This window comes from Micromesistius poutassou (genome assembly GCF_964030765.1).
Source record: "Micromesistius poutassou genome assembly, chromosome: 5".
Classification (NCBI taxonomy): domain Eukaryota; kingdom Metazoa; phylum Chordata; class Actinopteri; order Gadiformes; family Gadidae; genus Micromesistius; species Micromesistius poutassou.
The window spans coordinates 21602174-21619673 of NC_140275.1; the positions used below are offsets into that span (position 1 = coordinate 21602174).

General features: G+C 46.1%; 1 protein-coding gene across 1 annotated transcript; it reads left to right on the forward strand.

The window, feature by feature from the left end:
• Positions 1–680: 680 nt before the first annotated feature.
• On the forward strand, positions 681–13608 carry ddx31 (DEAD (Asp-Glu-Ala-Asp) box polypeptide 31; the record flags this gene model as incomplete). The annotated part of the gene is made up of 21 exons (XM_084468344.1): positions 681–901; positions 1230–1384; positions 2017–2121; positions 4820–5034; positions 5314–5389; positions 5521–5564; positions 6310–6380; positions 6558–6667; positions 6774–6815; positions 6960–7024; positions 7158–7277; positions 7386–7492; positions 7632–7852; positions 8082–8231; positions 8674–8733; positions 8945–8995; positions 9324–9463; positions 9598–9682; positions 9939–10050; positions 10217–10409; positions 13386–13608. The coding sequence occupies exons 2-21, from the start codon at positions 1283–1285 to the stop codon at positions 13606–13608; spliced, it is 2292 nt and encodes a 763-aa protein (XP_084324470.1). The 5' UTR covers positions 681–901; positions 1230–1282.
• Positions 13609–17500: the final 3892 nt, after the last annotated feature.

The window sequence follows — 17500 nt, forward strand, 5'->3', positions numbered from 1 at the left end:
GTCTCACAATAGTAGATGCATTTTCACCTGGGTGACAGATTCCCAACGTGTCCTGTCACTCGTGTGTCGAATCCAGGCGTGCAACTTTCCTTCTGTGAAGCGGAAACCAACATGCACTCATTTCACAACTGCAGTTAACCCGGCTTCACTTCCCCGAACATCTCGTTCTGGGACTCGGGTCTATAGCTAAGGGTCATTCTTGTTAGACGATGGTAAACCAATGGTGGTGTACTATAGTGCCAAAGATACTGAATTAATATAGTCGAATTAATGATTTATATTCGTTTTTATTCGTTATATGTGTATCAATAATAAAGCAATAATGCATAACATCAATCGAAGTCTGAGTTTTATCGCCCATCTGTAAATGGGAAATATAGAGAAATTGGTATGAAGTTGCCTAACCGTAAGAAAATAACAAAAAAACACTAATAAAAATGCTACAGACATAATTATACCATAAGGCCAATATATGTATAGCAGATTATACATCACACTGGGTATAGTTGTTTCAGGAGAATAGTGTTAATCTGTCAGATTTGGGCCATAGCCGATTGCAACTCGTAAACGCTTGAAAAAATTGCGCTCAATAAGCGCAGGCCTGCGCATACCACTCGGCAGCGGCGCTCGTTCAGAAGCAGAGAGGCGTGGCTTGTGTGACGCAGTCAGGAAGACTTCCACGCGTGTCTCTGGGTTTTAAATTCCTCAACTGTAGTTTTCAATTGAAAAGTAATGTCCAGTGTCGTCATATTGACAAGGTTATGTTAGTCGAGTTTGTATTACCCTGTACATTAATAATAATGCAATTGCTCGGCCATTAAAAGCATAACGCCTGCTCCTAGAAGGCTAAAAACAACGGACTGCTACATACACGTGGGTCTGGACCGAGGAACGCACCGAGGTAGCAAACCGTCCAAGATCCTTTTCTTAAGAGCCGCCAAACACCCAGCGATTGTTCAGCAGACATAATAAGACGGTTTTACGTATATTTCCATGTTATGTTGATTGGCAGTGTTTTTATTTTGTGGGCAGAATTACCCTAGCTATTTAGCTATTAGCGTCCAGCTGGACTCATTCCTTGTTAAACTGGCAGGACCTTCTTCTAGTCATCAGGTGTTTGGCCGCTGGTCACATCCTCTACCTCATCCTACCTTTTACAAGCCCTCCAATAAGATGTCTTGTAGCTCACTGTCCCTAACACAAAACGGTGCTTCTCTTCGTCACTGCAGATTAAGGTGTCTGTCAAGTCTACTCACTCATAACAACAATAACAGAAGAAGCGATGTCTTCTGACAACCAGCTGTCCCTGAACATCCACACCGAGACCTTCCCCAACGTCGCCCCCAGGAAGAAGCCTCTCTCCGGCCAGGAGAAATGGCTGTTGGTAGGTTGCAGAGATGTTCACAGGATATAAAAGGCAAATCCAATCAAAGTAAAGTCTGAAGACTCTCTGAGCTAGTGGCCAAGTCACTACTCAAGTGTCCAATTCATTTTTCACTACCAGAGATTGCTCATCCGTCTCTGGTAGTAACTGCCTTCTAACAACATTAGTTATAGGATTTGGCTAATTTGTTAAGACCACAGGTTAATTGTTTACATTGTCTATGTCCACTTGCATGAAAAATAACGAATTTAAACTTGTGGATTTGTTGGTTTGTGGAAACAATTGGAGAAAACGATCTTGCCAGGGCAGTTTGTATGTGCTCACTTGTGTTGAACAAGCCAATATACACAGCTATTGGAGCTTTTAAACACTTGTTTGGAACCAAATGGATATCAATGGCTTGCAGACTGCCCAGTTTCATAACACAACTACACCGCAAGAGTTTGTGAGTTGGAACAAAAATCCCGGCTGATTTACATCTAGAGCAAGACAGTGTCAACAGTTAACATGGGGTCTTGACAAATCGGCCTATTCCTTTCACACAAGCAGCAGTTTTGAAAAGATTGGTCACATCAAGGTAATATTTGTTCAATACTTAAAAAAAAGGTTTTTGTTGTGTCTTATCTTCTCAGAAAAAACAGAAGGCAGGGAAGAGAAAGGCCGGGCCGGAGATGAGGTCGATGCCGTCCTTCAAACAGAGGAAGATGGACGGGGAAGAGGAGTCCATCGTATCAAAGGTCAGAGTTGGCACCACACTTGTATCACACTGCAGCACTGTATCACAAGCATATCACACTATAACTAGGGCTGGGCGATGTTAAGGGTGTTAACGCAAATCCGATTTAACGGTACTCATTACTTACCTTGTTGTCGGATGGCAGCTAGCAACTAGAAGAGCGGATCACGGTACTCAAACTATTATGCACAAGAAGAACTGTGGACGAGATACGCCGTCATTATGTTCAGTCACTGAGACAATCAATGCTCCGACCTAGCCCGTTTCATTGATCTGGGTTACAGGATAATGACCAGCCTATCTCTCACTGGAGAGCGGGCTTCACTCTCCCCCTCTGGGCTTTATTACTTAGGATGGAGCATATAAGAATAGACCTATACTTTATTCACACATCCCCGTGTTAGTTGTAACTCTTGAAGTACCTATAGCCTCATAGGGTAAGGCTGCTCCCCGCTAATTCCCTTCTGCTTTGTGTTAAACAAACTGCTGGCTCTGCTCCGTTAATCGAAGATGAGCGAGAGTGATTTCCAAAATAATTATGACTCTTAACAGCATAACCCAAGTGTTACAAAGCCCAATGACTGCAGCCATAGTACTACATGTCAACAAAGTTCAATGTGAAGTAAAACAAGGCTTTCTTGAGACCTAGACTATATAACAGCGCTCCGCTGTCCACTATTGCTGGACCTCCGGGCTGAACTGGTGAGGGTAGACTTGAAATTGTATATGCAACCAGGATATTTATGTGTGTAAAGGGTTGTCAGTCACTGTTTTGATGTTTTGGCAAATAGTATTCTTCCCAATGATCCATTGATCAACTTCTTTCTGTGTACAAAAATCCTTTAATGAATCCCAATCAATATTGAATGAAAAGTATATGCTACCATTGATTAACAGTTATCGAGCTGGAGTACCGCTGAAGTTGTCCAACTGAATGACAAAAAAAAGTTGTGGGTAGCAGCAGAACCCACAACATCAAGCGTCTTCTAATCATCGTTTTGATTGAGCTGTGATTTGAGCGTATAGACCTCTGAAGAATAAGTCCCGCCTCCGAGGCTCCGGTTCCCTCTGTCAAATGTCTATGGGAAATAACATGAGGTTTTTGAATGATCGTACATAACAAACTCTGTAGGTGGCGAAGAAGTAAAAGCTGCATCACGTTTTAAACTACACACTTTTTCCATCTAGTTTCCACTCGAGTTTTGGATTGTCGGTGCCGTCAAAGTAGTTAACTATTATGAAGAAGCATTATGCTAACACAGATCTGCGCAAACTTCGGACGTCACGACTCTCCCAAGTGTGTAGTTCAGAACGTGACGCAGCTTTTACTTCTTCGCCACCTACACAGTTTATTATGTACGATCATTCAAAAACCCCATGTTATTTCCTATAGACATTTGACCGAGGGAACTGGGAGCCTCGGAGGCGGGACTTATTCTTCAGAGGTCTGTTGGTAAATGCTTGACCTGTGTTGGTTCCCAGGATTGTTTCAATCCGTTGTTTTGTTTTGATGCTGGAAAACACGTTGGACACGCTACATTATGTTTTTGTTCTTACTTGATCTCCAATAAAAAGTATACCGACGTTTGCATAAAGCTAGCATATTTTGTCCACTGTTGTAGTATTAAAAACTTGCTGTTTGCCGTTTACAGTGCATTTAATTATTTTGGGGATAAACTGATTAACTATGGAAAACATGTGATTCATCACGATTAAATGTTTTAATCACCTGACAGACCTACATACCTACAACACAACCGTGGCACACTTAAACACTATCACAAATCTTTCACACTACATCACAACCATATCAGAAGTATATCACACTGCACACTATATGACACTAAATCACAAAACATCACAATTTATCACACTATGACTTCATCACAACCATATGACACAATAACATCCATATCACACTATAGCACTATATCACAACCATTACACTATAGCAATATACCACAACCACATTACACAATATCACAACCATATCATACTATCGCACAAGATCACAAACCAATCAATACCATATCCCACTATATCACAAACATATCACACTGTCCGAACCATATTACACTATATCAGCCATGTCAAACTATCACATCCATATAACACTGTATCACAAACATATCACACTGTCCCAACCGTATTGCACTATTTCATAGCCATTTCCCATTCATATTACACTATATCACAGCCATGTCACACCATCACATTCATATTACACTGTATCACAGCCATGTCACTGTCCCATCCATATTACACTATATCACAGCCATGTCACACTATCACATCCATATAACACTATATCACAGCATCACATCCATATAACACTATATCACAGCCATGTCACACCATCACATCCATATTACACTGTATCACAGCCATGTCACTGTCACATCCATATTACACTATATCACAGCCATGTCACACCATCACATTCATATTACACTGTATCACAGCCATGTCACTGTCCCATCCATATTACACTATATCACAGCCATGTCACACCATCACATCCATATTACACTATATCACAGCCATGTCACACCATCACATTCATATAACACTGCATCACAAACGTGTCACTATCCCAGTCTCGTCTGTTTCAGCTCATCTCACCTGATCCAGAGCGACAGGTTGATACAATAAAACAGGACCACCGGACTAGTGTTACATGACTTGTGTGTCCCAAACAGGATCCGGCCCCGCCCTCCAAAACCACGCCCACCGTGACCACACCCCAAGAGGCCCCGCCCACAAAGAAGAAGAAGAAGAAGAAGCGGGAAGGTGGAGGACAAGGGAGGGGGGAGCAGAAGGGCGGGGACTCTGGAGAGAAGACGGGGCGTGAAGGAGGCTTCATTAAGACGTCCTCCTTGTTCAACCACAACCCCGACATCCCAGACCTCGAAAGGTGTGTGCGTGTGTGTGTGTGTGTGTGTGTGTGTTTCCCCATGCACATGTGTGTGTCCGTGCGCATGTGTGTGTGCCCTGCGATGACAGCACATTCTGAAGTGTGACCTCTTCTTGGGAGACATCTTGTCTGTGTGTGTGTGTGTGTGTGTGTGTGTGTGTGTGTGTGTGTGTGTGTGTGTGTGTGTGTGTGTGTGTGTGTGTGTGTGTGTGTGTGTGTGTGTGTGTGTGTGTGTGTGTGTGTGTGGGGGAGACATCTCATGTTTGGTTCTCCTTCCAGACCGGTGGTTTCTGAGGTGAGGGAGAAGGTTTTCACCACTGACTCTTTCAGCAACCTGGGCCTCCACCCCCACCTGGTGAGACACACACACACACACACACACACACACACACACACACACACACACACACACACACACACACTTAGCTTATATAAAGACACGTGTGTACGTGTATGTTCTGAGTGCTGATTGGACGCTTTGTCTAGGTGGCGACCCTGGAAAAGGTTCTGGGCGTGTCCACCATGACCAGGTGAGTGACGACCTCATGACCGTCCCTCCCTCTTAGTGCCTGTACATATGTCTAGTAGGGGTGCAACGGATCAAAAAACTCACGGATCGGATCGTTCCTCGGATCGGAGTCACGGATCGGATCATTTTTCGGATCAGCAAAAAAAAAAAAAATAGACAAGACAAATAAACATAAGTTGTGTCTTTTTGTTTATTGTTATTATTGTTTGTGATCGCTTTAGCCCGGTCGGTTTGTGCAGGAAGGGGCTGTTTAAATGCCGCGGTGATAAGCGGTTGTTGAGCCGCGTTCGGTTTCACTCCTGTCAGTGAAACACCGGGGTGATGTCGCTGCAAATGCGTGGTCATGCTGGATGTGTTTCCACTGTTGTATGGCTTTCTTATGCCACAGTGCCTACACACCGTCACGGTTTTATCCACTAACCTCTTTCCTTCGTCATTAACTTTGACAGGGAAGCCAAAATGCTCCCAAACAGGGGATTTAAATGACGCGGGGTGTTCAAGCTCCTCCGTTCCTCCGCTCGCCATGACCACGCTGTGTGTGGACTGAACATGCGCACAAATTTTTTTTTCTATAAATCAATCCGCGGATCATGTGTGTGCCGAACCGAAATAATTGATCCGAACGGATCACGGATCAATGATGATCCGTTGCACCACCAATATCTAGTGTTGGTTTGTTAAGCTGTTCTGTAGAGAATGAGTTGAGACGGCTCACTCACAAACCGTGTGTGTGTGTGTGTGTGTAGTGTTCAGAAACAGACCATCCCAGCACTGATGTCAGGACGGGACGCTGTGGTCCGCTCTCAGACCGGATCTGGTGAGACGTGCACACGTACACACACACCCCCACACCCCCCGGCCACACTCACACGCATAGATCTTGGTTGGCTGTCTATGTAGCTTAAAATGTTCTGTCTCGCTCAGACTCTCTTGGTCTCTCTCTCTCTCTCTCTGTGTGTAACTCTGCTGTCTCTCTACCTGTGTGTCACTCTAGGTAAAACCCTGTCTTATGGCATCCCCATCGTCCAGTCCCTCCAGGCGGTTCTGCCCAAGATTAAGAGGGCCGACGGGCCCCTGGCACTGATTCTAGTGCCCACCAGAGAGGTCCGTCTATGACCCTTTCCCACAGCAATTAGGCTTTTCCAGTTATTCTAAAAAGGCCTGCATTTCTAATTAACTTTTTCATCATTAACAATAAACTATTCCCCAGTTGGCGCAACAGAGTTTCCAGATCTTCCAGAAACTCGTCAAGGTAAAGAGATGATCTATTATTTTTCTCTTTCTTGCTTTATTTTTTCCTGTTCTCTTTGCACAATGAAGTCCTGGCAGTTGTCATACTGTTAGGTGTGGTGGATGGATTTATACACTGAGCTATGTTCTCTCGCTCTCTCTCTAGCCGTTCACCTGGATTGTCCCTGGGGTTCTAATGGGTGGAGAGAAGAGGAAAGCAGAGAAAGCCCGGTAAGTTCCTCCTCCTCCTCCTCTGCTTCTTTCTTCCTTAACCATAAACGTTCTGCTGACTTGTCTCACTGTTTGTCCCTCTCTGTCGTCCATCCTCCATCTCTCTCTCTCTCTGTCTCTTTCTCTCTGGAAGGCTCCGGAAGGGGATAAACATCCTGGTGTCGACCCCGGGCCGTCTGGTGGACCACATCAACCACACCCTGAACATGGTGTTCAGCTCTGTGCAATGGCTGGTGCTGGACGAGGCTGACAGGTACTGAGACCCAGCCTCAGGGGCGCTGCGTCACCTTTAAGTATTGTCATTTAGAATTGTGTGTAATGTGTGTGTGTGTGTGTGTAATGTGTGTGTGTGTGTGTGTAGGATCCTGGACATGGGTTTTGAGAAGGATCTGACTGTGATCCTGAATTCTTTGAACTCCACCGGACCTTCGAGACAAAATGTTTTGCTTTCTGCTACGCTAACGAAAGGTAACGGACACACACACACACACACATACACACACAATGTAACCGACCGGGACACACACAATGTAACAGACACACACACATGCACACACACACACACGCACAGTACTGTCACACTCACACAAGGGTTGGTGTTCTGCAGACCTGGCTCGGCTAGCTGACGTGTGCCTGAAGGACCCGGTCAGTGTCCAGGTCTCTGACCCCAACGCCCCTCAGGTCACCCCCCCCACGGGCGGCTCAACCCAACCCGCCAGCCAATCAGAGAGCTTCTCGGTGCCAGAGGCCTTGAAGCAGCATATGGTGCTGGTTCCCAGTAAGCTACGACTGGTTTGTTTGGCCTCCTTCATCATGGACAAGTGCAAGGTGAGGGGGCCTCCCTCTGTTTTCTGTACAGATGTGTCGTTTCATAGAACACATCTAAAACTATATCGAACAAAAAGAAAGAAAGATAACCACGGAAATGTCATCGTTCGTCTGTGTTTGTAGATCTCGTAGATCTCAAGGCGGGGTGACAAGGTGATGGTGTTCACGTCGACGTACGTCACAGGCACCACGTCAACCCGTCGTTGATCCCAGCGTGTGTCTTGTGTAGTTTACCCAGGGGAACAAGATGATCGTCTTCATGGCGAGCTGTGAAGCCGTGGAGTTCCTCCTCAGCCTCTTCAAATCCGTCCTCTGTGGGGCCTCGGCCAAACACAAGCCTCTGAACTTCCTGCGACTCCATGGAAACATGAAACAAGAGGTAAGGGTATCCGCGTCCCGTTGTGAGGAATCGTAATCGTAAAAGGGTTGTCTGCTTTACCTTTTTAAAGACATACGCAGAGAAAGCTGTTAATTGGCCATTGCCTGTCTTACCTAGGTTCAGTTGTTTTAGTTGTATATTCATCGTGGTGAAGAAGTGGAGTTCACTGCATTAGTTTTCTGTTAGTGGCTTCCATTAACTGGCAGTAGCTAGGCTACTGAAACTCTACGTCAATAGCGGCTACCATTAAACAAATGCCAACCCAACAAACTCCCCTTCTGGACTCGTCTGAATCCTTTGTAACACTCTTTGATTTCTCAGCCTACCCCTTTTTAATGTTTGGTTCATTTGATTACTTATTTATTACAAAAAACGATTCTATTGGTCGGTGCGTTTTGCGGGAGCATCGTGTTGGACTCACTCGTTTTGCAATGCGCTACAGGAGCGGGCGGAGGTGTATGAGGAGTTCTCTGTCTCAAAGTCCGGAGTCCTTCTCTGTACGGTCAGTTAGGACTCATATCCTCATTATCCTTCTTTTTAGTTGTACACTCACTAAGCAATCGTCAAGTAATACAAATAGTCTAATTGTGTGTGTGTGTGTGTGTGTGTGTGTGTGTGTGTGTGTGTGTGTGTGTGTGTGTGTGTGTGTGTGTGTGTGTGTGTGTGTGTGTGTGTGTGTGTGTGTGTGTGTGTGCGGGTGTGTGTGCGTGCAGGACGTCGCTGCTCGAGGCTTGGACCTTCCGCAGGTCACCTGGATCGTGCAGGTAACGGCCTGCTCTCCACCCACCAGCAGACTGCCACCAGTCCACAGCGTATCTAGTGAACTGTCATAGCTAGTGCTAGAGCTCAACCCTGTAACCAAGTATTCCCCCTTTACGCACAGTTCTTTCTGGTTAACGTCATGCTCATTACCTGTATAGAAATCAGAATATGGATGCGTTATTTGCCACAAATTCAGCCATTTGACAATATTTAGTGAGCACTTTAGTGACTTGGTTTTAATTGTTAACGTATAATCCACGAGATGCTTGGTTGATGGCATTCGTTTACACTCAACGGAGCACGGAGAAAACCATTGGGTCTGTTTTCCAGTACAACCCGCCCATCTCGGCCGCGGAGTACGTCCATCGGGTCGGCCGCACGGCTCGTATCGGGGCCGAAGGAAACAGCCTCCTCTTCCTCACGCCAGCGGAAAGCGCCTACATCGACGAGCTAGCCAATCACAACATCAGGTCAGCCGTGTGCTGTCTACCCAGTCCTGTGGCCTGGAGCAACTCAACATAGTTACCTGGCGGGAGTTTTTTAACTCCAAACTGTTGTAGTTTAACTGCTGCGATATTTTGGTTTTGGTTTGTGCTGGTTTCAGCCTGTCTGAGATGAAGCTGTACGACATCCTGTCCACGCTGATGCAGGACGACGCCTACAAAGGTCGGGGGAAGTACCACAGCAAGGTGAGCGGACACACACACACGCACGCACACACACACACACACACACACACACACACACACACACACACACACGCGCACAGACAGACACACACACAGAAACACACACGGACGTCTCATCACTCACGACTATAGCACAATCTAATATTCTGTCTCATCTCTCTCTCTCTCTTTGTATCTCTGTTTATCTCTGTCTTTCTCTCTCTACATCTCTCTCAATTTCTATCTCTCTGTCTCTCTCTCTGTCCCTTCTCCTCAGACGTCCTCCAGTGCCCTGCAGCAGGAGGTGAGGGAGAGGGCCACTGTTCTGCAGACTGAGTTTGAGAACGCTGTCCACGCCGACCAGGAGACTGTGCAGGGTGCCAAGAAAGGTACCCACTCACAAATACACACACGTCACATGCCATGCACATTACGATACACACACACACGCATGTACAACATCCATATAAAGCGGGGTGTGTGACGTGTGATGGTCTGGCAGTGTGATGATGATGATGATGATGATGATGAAGGTTCGCCCTCTCGTCGGCGCAGCCCTGCAGTCGTTCCTGCGCTCCTACACGGCGTACCCCACCTCCCTCAAACACATCTTCCACATCCGCTCGCTGCACCTGGGCCACGCCGCCAAGAGCTTTGGCCTGCGGGACGCGCCCCAGAGCCTCAGCGCCCACGCGGGCCCCGGGGCCCGCCGAGGGGGCGGCAGCAAGCACAACAAGACGGCAGACAAGTAAGACCCGCCCCACACTGAAACACAGAGGGACACCAGGGTGTGGTAGCAACGTGTACACAGGTAACAGCTGAGCAGACGGGAGAGACCTCCTATGCCACTTCTCCACCGACAGTACCGGCTCAACTCGCCACGACTTAGTGCGGCACGACTTGGTTTGGTTCCAGGCACGTCACGTTTCCATCTAACAAGGTACCTCTTCAACGTGGGCGGGGTCGTAGAAAAGAACCTCTCCCAACGTGGGCGGGTCGTCGTTAGGTTTTAATCCCGGGGGAAGGGATTCCCGGGAAATCAGATCGAGACTATTTCCTGATTCCCAGGAAAGGTTATGATGGGAAATAAAATAAAATAAAAAACGCAATAACTGCGCGTCTATTGTCATACGGTAACGTTGATGGAGGCGAAAATCGAGCCCTGGGAAAGGGCCCCCTCCCCCTTGGGAGTGGGTCCGTGGACTCCAGCCACGCCGAACACACACAACCACGCCGGACACACACAACCACGCCGGACACACACAACCACGCCGGACACACACAACCACACCGGACACACACAACCACACCGAACACACACAACCACGCCGGACACACACAACCACACCGGACACACACAACCACACCGGACACACACAACCACACCGGACACACACAACCACACCGGACACACACAACCACGCGCAGCCTAACTAGCCCCAGGAAAGGAGCGACACACAGGGCGAAACGCTGATCCGTGTTCCCCTCGGGAGCGGGTCCGTGGACTCCAACCACACCGGGCACAACTTAACTTTGAGTGATTATTCCCGTTTTCAGCTGCTGGCCAATCAGTTGCTAGCAGCCTGTTTATGTCATACAAAAGAACCTGCTCAGCTCGCTTGGAACCTCAACGGAGGTGCTACTAAAAAAAGTACCAGGTACTTTTTTTGGCAATGGAAACGCAAAAAAAGGCGGGCCGAGGCGAGTTGAGCTGGTACTGTCGGTGGAAAAGGGGCATTAGTGACACAGGCTTGGTATTCTAACGATACGACACAGTAATGTATCTCTACTTGACATAAGGAGCCACCAGCATCAGGGGCACTTTCACTCTGGTTCTCTCTCTTGTCTTGTTTCTCCTCTCACATACATTATGAATGAAAGCCGATAGAAACGCATCACATCTAGAAGCTGGCGATAGTGAGAGTGGGGGTTGGTTGGGAGGAGATGACTGGTAACCAGAAGAATCTAAACGTGGAACAAGAAAGGGACTTTGGCTGAGTTCAGTCACTGATGGGGGATTTGAACTCTACAGATCCTCATTCATGGGTTGGATATGTGTTGTTGTGATGTAGCATGTGTGATCTGTGTGTTGTGTAGCATGAGCATTAATCTTTCATGTCTACTGGTCATTAAGTCAGAGCCTCCTTGGCGCCTGGTCCCTAAAGTGTGTGTGTGTGTGTGTGTGTGTGTGTGTGTGTGTGTGTGTGTGTGTGTGTGTGTGTGTGTGTGTGTGTGTGTGTGTGTGTGTGTGTGTGTGTGTGTGTGTGTGTGTGTGTGTGTGTGGTCAACAGCTGCTCACATTGGGCCTGTCTGGACTTGGTCAACTGACCACACACACACCTATTCATAAACACACACACACCTGTAATGAAGTCTCCATCGACTCATTGGCGTGTGTGTGTGAATACAGCTTTTTAGTTGTACACAGATGTACAACAGTTTTAATTAAACCTTGGGGGGTTGTTGACCAACTTCAGCCTAAGCTCTACGTCTTCCACCAAGCAAGACCATCGGCAAGTCAGACTGACCAAAATGGATGCATTTACGAAAATGTATTAAACAACAATTTATATATATATATGTATATTATGTATATTAATTTATATATTGAAATCAAACCTCAATTGCAAAAAGTTGGGACACCATTTAAATCAAAACGGAAAGCAATGATTGTCAAATTGTTTTTTAGCTTTGAAACAGCGACTGAAGCGCATTCTGCCCCTTTACCCATGCTGGCCTTACTTGCCGTATTGGGTATGAGTATGGCATACAATTCAGCAAGGGTTTATGTATCCATTTATCCATATTTTACAAAGCTAGGAAATGCTTTTTAACTAATGTTCAGCTTTAGAATGAAAGACTCCTGGTACGCCTGCCTGGTATATCGGATCTATAGTTGGTACTCTCCGATGCGAAGATGTCTATTCTCGGTGTCGGTACCGATAACGTGGTATCGGTGCGGCCCAAAACCGCTGTGGTAAACAGCATCGTTAGGAGCTAACTGTTGCTGCCCGCTGCTCCTGACACCGGGCAGCCTGTTGCTGCTGCAGGTCAATACGGTTATGAAGCAACACCTCCCCAGGGAGGCCCCCCTCACGGCCCCAGGCCTGCCCGGGTCTGTGGTTATTGATTAAGGAGCTGATGCTACATGATAGCCTGCTGTGAAGGGAACACACACACGCACACACACACACACACACACACACGCACGCACACGCACACGCACACACACACAGTAGGTTCTTGCTTGTAGAGGCAAACCAACTTAACATTTTAGGAAATGATTATGAAAAATATCCCACGCATAAGTACCCGCGTTTTATATAACCTTGATATCAGCAATTTCCGCAATATTTATCACACAACAGACAAAAAAAGGTACAATGAATCAGTACTAAAGCAACTTATAAATGGTATTGTATCATGACCTATGTCAGGATTATGTATTCATTCCCACAAAAGTTCATGGTACAGCTGTTCTGGCCTGAAGGCACACTGGTGGTGGTCGGAGTATAACTCTCTATTCTAGATTCCCATTTATATTCCTCTGTTTTTACTTTTCTTGGTCTACTTAGAAAAGCATACAAACATGAACTGCTAGTGATGATGTCCCCTGATAGTAATGCATGTTTTAGGTCAAATTCTATCCCTCCTTCTGTCCGTCTCCTCTGGTCTCTTACTCTCCCCCTCTCCCCCCTCCCCCCCTCTCCCCCCTCTCCCCCAGAGCTGAGATGAAGTTGAAGATGAAGAGGAGGGAAGCGTCTCTGCTGACCTCCGAGTTCTCCTCAGGCTTGGACGGGATCGACCTCCGGAACACGGAGAAGAAACCCAGAGACGGTGTCCCGTTCGCCTCAGGTCGGGGGAGAGGGGGGGGAGGAGGGAGAGGTCGAGGGGGAGGGAGAGGGGGAAGGGGGAGCTTCAGGAAGGGGGGGAGGGAGGGCCAGTGAAGGCCAGGGGGTCCATCAGGAGGAACCAGCTGGTCCAGTGGACCTCGTGGTCAGTCTTTAAAGAGACTAGAGAAACTAATCTCCCTCTGGGACATCTGGGTTATATTTCAGGAATTGTAAAATATATGAAATTTGTTTGAAAAAATAAACTTTTTACCTGAAGTGATGGATACATCCTATTGCATTTTAAAAACGTCTGGGTTTATTGGCAATTTATATACAATTCTGCATTTGAACTGAATTGCCCCATTCTCAAATAGATGATTAACAAAGAATTACAACTACCAACATGGGTGCAATCCCGATCCAATATAAAAAAAATTCTAATCCTCTGTCATTTAAAATGTATATTAAATAGAAGCCGACTCCACTTTGGAAATGATTGACATATAAACACAACACTTCTTAGAGGTTTTGTTTATGTCCCCGCTATGAATCCTGCTCAGTGGTCTGAACCGTTGCGTATATGATTGCCACGTTATGCCTCATGCTATTTTCAGAGGATGAATGGTGGATGTGTGGCTGTGTAAAACAAGTAACTATGTATAGGGAAGGCCTAAAAGTGATTCATTAATGTTTTAAGCTATCATTAATGGCTGTGTCTCTGTTATAGCAGGTCATTTGATATTCGTTGGTGATTTTATTTATCTCCCCTCCAGAAAACTCCTCTCCCCCCAACCCCAATACAAAAAAACAGTACATGGTTTGAAATGATCTACTTCTGGGAGTTTATGTGTTGGGTGTATTAACTCCATTACATTACCGATGCGATATTTCATTAATGGGACGATCTGATTGATTATTGACACACCCAAAGAGAGGGAATGTTTTTGTATCCCATGTTTTCCTTTTCCTTCAAGGTCGGTATCCCATGAGATATGGGGCTATGATCTCTAGTGTGGTGATGTGGTCCATCCCGTCTTAGTGGTTTGTCCAGTCAGTTCAGTGGCCGTCCCTCCCCCCACCAGCACTTAAAGCGATGGTGTGGATTAATTACCCCTTTTAACAGCATCAATATTATATTAACTAATATTTAATTATTAATCAGATAATTGCTTGCCAAATCTATAATTGACAAATAAAATGCCCCAGTATTTGGGCAATTTATTTTGACTGATGTACGTTAACAGTTAAATTTTGTTATAAATTGTAAATTCATGAATGTTATTGATTTGTATAAACCCACTGGGTCACGCCATTCCATTATGGCTTTAGGTCCTTGTGAATAGGATTTTCTTTTTAGATCCAAACCAAATAGTCTAGTTTAAAATTAGTTTTACCAAGTTATTTTGTTTACTTCTTTGATCTTGATGAATAAGACGTGCATTACAAATCCATTCAGACATTTATTAACAGTTCAAAAGTCATTGTTAGTTTCCAAATGGTTTGAGTTTCAGCAGACAGATCTCTCACTAAAGTGTTCATCAAAGCCCTCAATACGTCAAACCAAATGGCCTGTGAAATTGTCTCATCGTTCTCGCGATGCTTCGTGTCATTATGAAAGACGGACGTAGTGTTCCTTTGATGCCAGCCGCGTGCCTAACGTGGTCCAGTCTGGGGAGTAGGAGCACCGCGCGGGACAACTCGAGCGCATCTCTCCTCGCTCTGCGTGAATCAACACGTGATGCCAGAGAGGTCTGTGCTGGACGCCGGGTCGAGGTGGGCCTGAGGTCCCTCCCTCGTACAGATACAAAACGCCCGCCGCTGGGTCCATGCTCGACATACCGGCGGAGTGCTGGTAGAAATGAGGCCGGGAGGGGACGACCCTCTGCAGGACTGAGTAGCTCCGGTCGTCCGCCAGCATCTCCGGGCCACCCACCACACTCTGCCGCTTCCACTTGGTTCTGGCGGGGCGAGAAGAACCGCGATGAACATGAAGAAGTGGCAGTAGCCAACAGTTAGGGTTAGGGTTGGCCGAACCTATTTGAGAAGCGTTTTTTTAATCGGATTCATATAAGATAGCAAAGACATGAATAAACATTTTTAATCTATATATTGAACAATCAATACCATCAATAAAATGTGCCATTAAATGCTAAAGAAGACCTCTTACGCTGCCGACCCTGTAGGCGGTAAAGCTCCCATGGCATGTGTGTGACTGGGGGGGGTCCTGTCACTGGATAGAGACCAGTCGCAGCTGACTAGCCTGAATTATTCAGCGTCATAGCCAATTGTGTAATTACAGCTCGCGAGTTGAATTATTAATTCGGCATGCTATCTTATAAGATACATTATTAATGGGTGTATGCTGCTTATACGTCTGGCGCCTCAATTTTTCATTGACGGCCAGAGAGAGAGAGAGACAAATCCAAGCAGCAGTTGTACACACACACGCGCGCGCACACACACACACACACACACGCACACGCACACGCACACTGTGATGATAATGGAGTTGTGTCGTGTCGCGTCACCTCCGGTTCTGGTACCAGGTCTTGACCTGGGTGTCGCTGAGCTTCAGTGAGGCCGCGAGCTCCATCCGGTCCTGCACGCTTAGGTACTTCTGACTTTCGAAACTGCGCTCGAGCTGCGAGAGTTGGTGGTCCGTGAAGGCCGTGCGCGCCTTCCGGGGCCTGCGGAACCTCGCGAGGCCCAGCGCTGGACCGCAGGCCTGCAGCTCACCTGCTAGGGTTCAAAATGGAAAGAAATGTGGAGATTTAGATGGAGAACCCATTTCTATTCACAGTTTATTTGCCTACTTGTGGTTATTATTGGTATGCGCACGTTCAGATGTGATTGATATAGGTATATTTAGGAGCGAGCGCGCTATAGGCTGGCCGTGACGCTCATCCATTATTGAGCGCGGGTTGTAATCAGGAGGCGTCTCGCGGACCACACCGCTCTAATCCCCGCGTCCTGGGAGCGAGCACGAGCCGTTTGAAGTGTCTCATCTGTCATCCGTCAGATTTTCCAGATATATCAAACAAATGATGTTTATGTGTGTGTGTGTGTGTGTGTGTGTGTGTGTGTGTGGGGGGGGGGGATCTTAACACGTCCCTGTGGGGCAATGAGTATTTTTATAAATATTGTTATATTCTTTATTTGGCTATACTCAATAGTCGCAGGCCGATTTCATCCCGAGGCCTCAGCGTTAAAGATTAAAGCATAACACTAATCGTCAACAGGCCTGCCGCCTACATAATGTAAGATCACGTTATACATTTTTAAATACAAGAAAGAAAGTATTCATATTTTGTATTATTATTCGGAATTAGTCATTATCTGCATCATTATTGTCATTCTTCTTTTGTTACTATTTCGATTTTTTTAATTATGTTTATTGTTAGAAATGGTTAGCCTAGGCCTTTCTATATTGTTAGGCTATATTAGGCCTATTATAATTAATTGTATGATCTTCAGCATCATTTATCATCATGTACTTATTGAAATGATGAAAAACTTTTAGCCGATGTTGTCTACTTTACAATTTTGTTCTTCAAAGTTTCTTTACAAATGTGTAAATGTGATTTACGCCTAATATAGAATTTACCATATGCTAGTGCAGGCCTATAGGTAACTAATGTACCCTAGTGCAGCTGTAGACACCCGACACCCTTGTTGTGGTCTTACCTTATATTAAAACAAATCGGGCATAGCCTATATATATATATATATATATATATATATAAATCAAGTTAATAGGCCTATCATTTGAACACAGGAGGACTAAAGAATCAAACTGAGAAGCCTACAGCCTACCTCTACACCGGCTGCCCAACGACTCTCTGCGCGCTGACCTCTCCGAGTCCGGGGCGAACTGACACGAGCCACAGTCCACCTCGGAGTCCACCAGAGACCCCTCACTGTCCGCCAGAGCCCCGTCACTGTCCACCAGAGACTCCTCACAGTCCGATAAGATATCCCGGATCAGAAACGACGAGACCTGCACGGA